This window comes from Daktulosphaira vitifoliae, unplaced genomic scaffold (assembly GCF_025091365.1).
Source record: "Daktulosphaira vitifoliae isolate Bord-2020 unplaced genomic scaffold, ASM2509136v1 Scaffold_2, whole genome shotgun sequence".
Classification (NCBI taxonomy): Eukaryota; Metazoa; Arthropoda; class Insecta; order Hemiptera; family Phylloxeridae; genus Daktulosphaira; species Daktulosphaira vitifoliae.
This window is the reverse complement of record NW_026099573.1, coordinates 9998837-10007940: the sequence shown is the minus strand read 5'-3', so window position 1 is coordinate 10007940 and position 9104 is coordinate 9998837. Positions and strand designations below refer to the sequence as shown.

The window sequence follows — 9104 nt, the reverse complement described above, 5'->3', positions numbered from 1 at the left end:
TTAACTTAACGTTAAAAGTATAAAGTAGTGAAATAATTTACTCTGGGAATTGTAAAGTTTCATTTCAATATATTTTTACACGTATTATTATTTTTTAACAAAGCAATTACTGCTTGAGGTAACGTGCTCAGGATTTCGTCATTAGGGGTTTTGATACCTTTTCCCTAGCTGAACTCTTGGCTACCTTTTTCTTTAAAATGATTTCTTATCCAAAAAAACACCGTTTTTGTACACTAACTGTTAGTGTACAAATGTTAGTAACTAACATTCAATAGGAAACTATAAAGTCGATTATTAGTTGGCGAATATTCAAGTGCAGTTACTTTTCTTTTCTAATAATTTTTATCAATTATTTCAAGTCATAATAAAGTATAATCAAGAAGACATATTTTCAATAGAGAGTTTTACAATTCGCATATTAAGATTTTTTTAATGAATGTGTTTATCGAGAAATAAATTATGATAAATAGATTTTTCTGTATCTGTGGAACTATTCGAAAATTGTATCATTACTAGTGATAAGACAACACGTGGTCTATTCTTTCTTATCATTTCATTTTTAATATAACATATACATTTAGTTAATATGTATAATATATTCGTTTCAATTATTCAGTTTTAGTGTTATTTTATTTTGTTACCTAGTTTAAAAAAACATTAAGAATGAAATTGCCTAGAGGATTCTGTGATTTACGTGTTGAACAGATAAATAAAGACATTTTAAATACATATGTTACATGTAATATCTAGTTTCAAAAAAAATCTATTGAGTGAAAACTATTGATTATTTTAATAATGTATCTTTACTCTTAATTATTTTTAGATGGTTATAGTATTATTGCCTTAAATACTAACGTAGATTCCTTGTCTTTGGATGTTGGTGTTTCTAATAGAAAGAAACGAAAGAAAACAGAGAATAGTGATGTTACTGAAAATAAAGATCAACAAAATTGTGTTCCAGCTACAAAAAAAATTGTATGTATTGAATCATTTTTTAAAAATTATATAATTTTATAATAGAAGTAAAAATATTAATCAAATAAAAAAACTGATCAGTTTAAAAAATTGTTTACTGTCTATGGAAAATGAATAAAATCGTTTTTTTTTCATAATACATATGCTTAAATGAGGTCTTTTTTAGTCTAATCAACATTAAAAATTATTATTGTACTTCTGTTTTAATGTTATGTTATTTGTACATTTTGCCTTCTGGTGTATATATTCTAATAAATAAATACCTTAATTGTATTAAAAAAGTATTTTAACTTTTTTTTGGAAAATTTATTTTTAAATAGTTAATATTTTATCTATACTTATGCAATATAAATAGTATTGATATTAATAAATTAAATTTATCTAGGAAAATGATACCAATTTGACTATACTAAATCGACTAACTGTGAAAGTTTCAAACTTAGGACAATTTCAGAAAATAGTGAGTTAGTTTTTTTTAATATGTGTTTTAATATTTTTTAACTATATATAAAGTATAATTTAATTAATAGGTAAAGTCACCAAATTTTAAACAATATGATATATTAGCCGTAGAACCACTGAGTGATCAAATTTCTCAAGTAATTATAAATTAACTAAAGCTATGATTCTAGCTATTTATAAAAGTTTTTAAAATACATTTATTGTATGTTTTTATTTTTTACATAAATTTTTCTTTAGGAACTAGTATCTTCTCCTCTTGTAGATATAATTGTTTGCAATGCCAAAAATATGTTAATTTCTGCAAAGCAGTATAAAGTTGCTGTAGAAAAAAATATACATTTTGAAATTTGCTATGGACCCATGCTGCGTCATGTGTTTACACGTCAAGATACAATAACTCTAGCACATTTACTCCATATTAAAGGAAAATCAAAAGTAATGATGATAAGTTATTTATTTTATAGTATTAATTAATATTAATAATTATTTTACTTTAACACTATTTGTATGTATTTTAGAATATTATTGTTTCAAGTGCAGCCAATTTAAGAACTGACATTCGCAATCCATATGATATAATAAATTTGTATCCTTTTGTTTTTTTTTTTAGAAATTTTTGAGAATAAGTTTTGTATAGTAACTTAAAAATTTTTATTAGATATAATCTATTATTAAATATAATTGTTTATCCTAAGCCAATCATGTAGATTTGAGGTTTAGTCTTCTTAACATTAAAATATATGTATTTATATATATAATATATTGAATCTCTCAATAAATGAGGACTAGAAATCAGTAACATTCTATGTACCAAAAACTGAAAAATTTAGTTATTCCAAAAACTTGTTCTAACACGTGCCAAGCCCAATAACATGTAATACAGTTTAAGAGATTTCGGTGGGGTTAAGGGAATAATTAGTAAAATAAAAGAGAGATGTTATATTTCTCTTAATAAAAAAAAAAAAATTCATTAATTAATAATATATAAATAAAGGAAAAGGGAACTTTTTTTTTGTGAGTAGTAATAAGTATGATTAACAAAGAAAGTCTTACATTTTTATTCACATTTGTTTTTAATCATTTTCTTTTGATTTCAAAAAATAATGTTTTACTCAAAATCAACTTATGACACATAGCATATTACTTATTTCAAGTTATCAAATATGCTTTATGTGTATGATATGTATATTAAATATAACAATTCTTACCGAAATTATATTTATTTAACAGTATGCTACTACTTAATTTTGTCTAGAGTAATTTATGATAAAATAATAATTTGATTAACGTAATATTCTTAATTAAAATTTAGAGGACTGTTGTTTGGCTTATCAAAGAAACAATCAAAAGATTCAATTTGTGATAATTGTCATTTAGTTGTGCTTAGAAGTTGTAAGTTTTTATTAAAATTAATTTAAAAAATAATTTTAGTAATATAACAACAGTAAAAAAAATTTAATTGAAATCTAGTATTGATAAAATTATATCTAACACTATTTTGAAGCATATCAGTATGTAGATAGTTTTACTTTTAGTCTTTACACTATATGAACTCCTAATATTGCTTTTTGATGCATTATCTATATTTTAGATACATTAATTATTTGGATTAAGCAACATTGAAAAATGATAATATATTATTTTGAAATATATGCCTATAATTCTATAAAAGAAAAATTAAAAAAAATTAATGATTTCTTTTAACAAGTTTATGAATTTTATCAAATATTTTACTGTGTTTTAAATATTTAAAAGGCCTTTTATGGAATATTCATTTAATGCATTTCCAAATAGATAAGGGCTGTTAGGCCAAAAAAATTATTACAAATGATTGAATTAAACCAGTTCAAGATACTTTGCATCTAAGTATAATGATTAATAAAAAAAAAAGTAATTAATATAATAAATAAGTTTGAGTTATGGTATGAATGATAATCAGCTCACCAGAAAATTTTCTTGTACCTACTGTTGAAAAGTAACTAATAATGTAATAATCTGCATTCATATTTACACTTAAATGTGCTTTAATACTAATTTTAATCAAACTATACAGCTAAAATTAATTAATCTTATTTTTATTTTTCTGTTATTCAACTAATTATTTGCTAAAATTTTTATTTTTAACTTGTTTAGATGGAAAAAGATTGGGAAAATCAGCAATCAATATTATACCCATTTGCAAAAAATTACAATAAGGCTCTATGATTAATTTGTTATTTTTATTATTATTTTAATTATTATTTTATAAAAAGCTTCGTAATGTCTTAAAATAAAATGTACATTTTTAAAAAATGTTGATGTAATTACACTGAATCCTTCTTAAACAATCTATTTTAGTGTAACTTTTGATTACTAAAATAATACAAGATCCTTTTAGTGTTATAATTACTCTATAAAATTATCATCGTTAAAAATATAATATAATATGTATCTACATTTTAAGTTAAAAGAATTCTTGATAGATTATATATTGAAATTCTAATTTTTGCAATTATAAATATTACTAATAGAAAGTTTATTAAAGAAATTCATGAAATTTTGTTTATTCGAATTTAAACTGTAGAATGAATATTTATTTATTATCAAGTGATATCTGAGAAAAATGAATGACAGACACAAAAAAAAAACCATGTTGTAAAATATTTTAATATGAATTAGAATTTTTTCCTCACAAGGGTAGACTACAATAATGGGTCTTTGATATTCATTTAAGTTATTCGATCTAAATAGAATAAAAATCAAACGGACTTCGAACTTTTTTTCTAAATCAAAAAAGAATTAAAAAAAAAACGTAAAAAAGTTACTTTGTCGGGCAAGGTTCGAAATCCGTACCCTTAACGTACAAAGCTGTTAATATATTCAACGCAACCTTTCATTCATTTTAAAAATATTTAACTTTGAGGAGGCAAAATAATCAAAATAAGTTTAAATTTATGTTTAATGTATGTTAGATTCATGTTACTATAAATTATTCTTGTAATAATTTGCGCATAAAAGATAAGTTGCCAGAACAAATTTTTTTTAAACATTTTAGATAACAAGCTTTAATTTAATATATATAAAATATTTAAAAAAAAATGTATCAAATAAATGGGAAATACATAATGTGTTTATATAAAAAAGTTATGGCAATTTTAAGTAAAAAAAAAAGGCAGTAAAGGGGGGTCGCGGCACAGTGGTGACGTGGCATAGTTGGATCAAGTATAATGATATCTGACAATGATTAAAATCACTATAAAAAAAAAAACGCTTCGATGCAAATCTTTAGATAGTGTTTAATTTTAAAAAATTGGTGGATTATTCCAAAAGCTTAATTATCTGTCAAGAGCCGGATTAAGTACTTTGGGGGCCGTAAGCAAATGATTCAGATGGGCCTAATTAATTACCTTATAAAAATAAGTAACATGAATAAAATATATGAAGATTATTGTTTTCTGTTAATATAGTCTTTCTCCAAATTTAGAGGGAAGTGAATACTACAAACAACAAAATGTTATATAATATTATACATTCATTATTTTATAAATAAGATTTAATACAAAACCAGGTTAAATTGAAAATTTTTACTCTATAAGCACATTTTTTAATTATAAGTAAATACATAAATTATTATAAAATAAGTCACTGTCATCGTCGCAACTATCAAATTGTTTATCCCCTTCATCAAAACATAATTCTTTTTTCTAGCTTTTTCATTTGCAAAATTTTGGATCACATCTTCAAAGTCTAGAGATTTTACAAATTCACTTTCAATACTTAAAATTCCAAGATTTTGTAGGTTATTTTGTGATAGTAAAGATCTTAAAACGTTTTTTAATAATTTTAATCGGCTAAATGATCTTTTATCTGTACAGTTGGTACACATAAGAGAAAGATATAAACGTAATAACCGTTCAACATTTGGAAAACTCCCAGTCACATTTAAATCAACTATCATCTTATACATGTAAGCAAAATATTCTTCTTCTTATTTTTATTCGTTGTAATTAATGATAAAGACTTTGACGAAAAACTTAGAAACTGTTAAAACTCCTTTTTAATAACTTTTCCATTCCTTCTATGTCTTCAATTTTCATGTCCATTGAAATGTCTAATAATAACTTAAAATTATCCCTTACGTTAGTATAAGCGTTAATTCTATGTACTAAAGCACTATAAAGACGATCAATTATTAAATAAAAAGTATTTATTTTAAATGATTCTTTTGCATTTAGTTCATTAAAACTACTCTCGTTTCTTTTAAATTTTTTTCTATGCTTAGTTAATTTACAGTCTTCATTTTTAGCCCTTTTCATGCCATTACTTTCATATTCATCATATTGGTTTCTTATATTTTGAAGGACAATTTTAAGACTTTCAATTAAATTAATTGCAGTGTACAAATCAATTACACCACTTTGAATACTTTTACTACACTTATTAAATAGTTCGAGAATATTATGTCATAATTCACACATAATGGCAGTTTCTAAATAACCGAATACTGAGCTTAAACAAGAAGCTTGGTATCGAGTTGATTATTTTTGAAATGTATCATTTTGAATTTTTTTTAACGCTTCATTAATATTCTCGTAATTTATAAATAACGCTTTAACAGCCTCAGCATTTGCACTCCATCTAGTAACTGATTTGGATTTTGGAAGTGGATAATTTTTTACTAAAGTTTTTTTTAAAATATCCCAGCGTTGGGTAGAGGCGGAAAAAAAATTATAAACTTCTTGGACAAAACCGAAAAATGAAACTGCTTCAATACAATAATCTACAGCAGATTGTCGAACGAGATTCAGCGAATGTGCAATACACGGAATATAATCAATAAATGAATTGCACATTTTTATTTCTACTTGCATACCAGTATAAGTCCCACTCATGTTGCTAGCGTTGTCATAGCTCTGCCCACAACAATTTTCTATGTTAATATCATTTTATTTCAAAAAGTTAAGTAAACACAAAGCAAGATTTGCACCAGTATGACTTGTAGTATGAATAAAAGTAATGAAACGTTCTACTGGTCCATCATTATTTACGTATCTCAAAATAATAGTTAGTTGATCCATATGGGTAATATCAGGAGTAGAATCCACGCTTATTGAAAAATAACCGACTTTTTTTAATTGATCTATAATCATTGTACGAGGTTTTTTTGAAATAAGTGCAATAAATTCGTTACAAATAGTTTTGGCAAATAAGATGTGTGTCCTTTCCCTCAATATCCGTGTACTGCAATATGTTGGGCTAAAAATGGGTCAAATTTTGAAAGAAGCTCCAATATTCCAAGATAATTTCCATTACAATTTGACCCGAAGTGTTCGTCTGAACCTCGAAATGGTAAACCACGTCTCGATAAAAATAATATTGTTTCAATTATGCGCCTTAATACGTTTTCCAATAGTCGCGTGTTTCAGTTAACTGTTTTTCTAATTCACTATCTATTCTACCCGATAGTTTCATTATATTTAGGTACATACTAATTGCCAAAACATGATTTCCTTTTTTCGCATGGTTTTCAAGAAATTTTTGAACATTTCGCCAATAATCATATCCATTACACATAATGTCATTTTTAGAAAAAAGAATACAATAATAACAATATATCATTTTTTTAGTCGGCGAATAAAGTAACCATTCTCTATTACAATAATCACCATTAGGTTTGTATAGAAAAAAACAGTTTTGTTCAAACAACAATTTACTTTATGATTTTCATAATATTTTTTTGTTAAGGAAAAGTCAGCATTTATATTTTGAAAGAATTTTAGCCCTTTTTCTATTAAGTAAGATATTAAATTATGGGATGTTAAATTCCAATCTCCGGGATTATTAGAGTACTCAATACTTTTAGAAGAAGCACCAGTGATCGAATTAAGTAAACTTGTGACATTATGTGAGTCTGATGTACTAGGATTTTTAATATTATCTTCTTTATTATTGGTATTTTCACTATTAGTATGTTTAGGTATAAAATACATTGTAAGAGGGCTTACTTTTTTTAGAAAGTCTGCTTCATTCTTCTTTTTCTTTTGAGTTTCTTTTAACTTTTCCCAACCACCTTTCGGTTTTGACATTGTTCTCGGTATTTCAAAAAAATAAATTTACTTGAACCACACTTAAACCTTTTTAAATACTAAAACACAACTGTTATATAGATATATATATATATATATACAGACCATAGTACTCTATACAGTTTATCATTCACTATAAATATTTATGACTGTGATTCTCGCCATCGTCAAACAATCGTTCTGATCACAAGTATATACCAGTGTTGGGAAAGTTCCTTTTTAAATGGAACTCGTTCCCTTACCCGTTCATTTTCTAAAATATGAACTCGTTCCAGATCCTAGTTCTTTATTTTAAGAAGGAACTTGTTCCAGATCCAGTTCCTCCAAAATAAGAACTCGTTCCACTCTTCGTTCCTTTTATGTAACCAAGTTATTTAAAAAATTGTTTTTATTTTTGTTATGAATTATTAGATTATATGGCATATTTAAATCAAAAGGCATAAATAAATATGTTTAATAATGTTTTATAACTAGTAACTACACAAAAACAATGTGACATCATTCTGTAATAAAAATGTATAACTGTACTACTGATCTTTTAAATCAGAATATAAATAACTACTATAATAATTAAAATGGTACACATTACAGATGTAGTTTTAAATATTATAACATTGTAATAATGCATATTTCTTATTATTAGACTTATAGCTGTTAACTGTAAAAAATGTATACAGTTTACAACTATTTACACTATTTACAACTATTTATTTACAGTTTTACTATTTAATAGTATTATATTAAAAGTATTTTTAGTATTTAACACACACATTAATTACAAATTTGAGAATTATTAGTCCTATTAAAACAAAACAAAATTTTCATTTTATATACCAAATTTGTTTTGTTTTAATAGAACTAATTTTTCAAAAAGTGAATCACTCAATTTATGGCGTTTTTGTGTCATCACATTGAAACCTGTCGAAAACAGTCGCTCAACAGGAGCACTAGATGGAAGGGGTGTGTTAAATTCTAAAAATACTTTTAATATTGCAGGGTACAATAGTAACACAGTCAAGTCTTTCGACTGGCATTTTAAGAATAATTCTAACTCTTCAATACGAGAACTTGAAGTTGTATTTTTCTCTACTGGTAAACATATATTAAATGTTTACTGTATACCTACATGTGATAATAACTCTATTTATAGTCAATTGATTCATTTAAACAGCCTACGATCTCGGCTGGGTATATAGGGGACTTCCATTGTCAAAAGTCAAATCGTTCCTTCAAAAAAAACTCGTTCCAGGAATCCGTTCCTTTTGGAACCAGTTCATTCTCAACACTGGTATATACATAATATCATGTAACATGTTATAATAATATTGTACGGTGTGCAGATAAGAAAGTCCGAATATTGTTATTACTTATTAGTTATTTCTATTTTTAATGAGTTATCGACGGCCCACAGCTGATGGTACTGAGTTTCATTATCTGCGGGGCTTACCGTATTTATCTAAAACGGCTCGACCGATTTTAATGAATTTTTTTCGTATATTTGTTAGATATAAGATAATGATTCATATTTATGTTTGATTTATTTGATAATTCATATGGCAGAACAACGATTGTCGGGTCAGCTAGTCATATAATATATATTTA

At 25.1% G+C, this 9104-nt stretch overlaps 1 protein-coding gene across 1 annotated transcript; it reads left to right on the top strand.

The window, feature by feature from the left end:
* The first annotated feature begins 557 nt into the window (after window positions 1–557).
* On the top strand, window positions 558–3764 carry LOC126899096 (ribonuclease P protein subunit p30). Its single transcript, XM_050673639.1, has 8 exons — window positions 558–739; window positions 824–975; window positions 1361–1435; window positions 1506–1574; window positions 1675–1872; window positions 1956–2023; window positions 2750–2829; window positions 3571–3764. Exons 1-8 carry the CDS (start codon window positions 664–666, stop codon window positions 3630–3632), a joined length of 780 nt encoding a protein of 259 aa, XP_050529596.1. The 5' UTR covers window positions 558–663; the 3' UTR covers window positions 3633–3764.
* Window positions 3765–9104: the final 5340 nt, after the last annotated feature.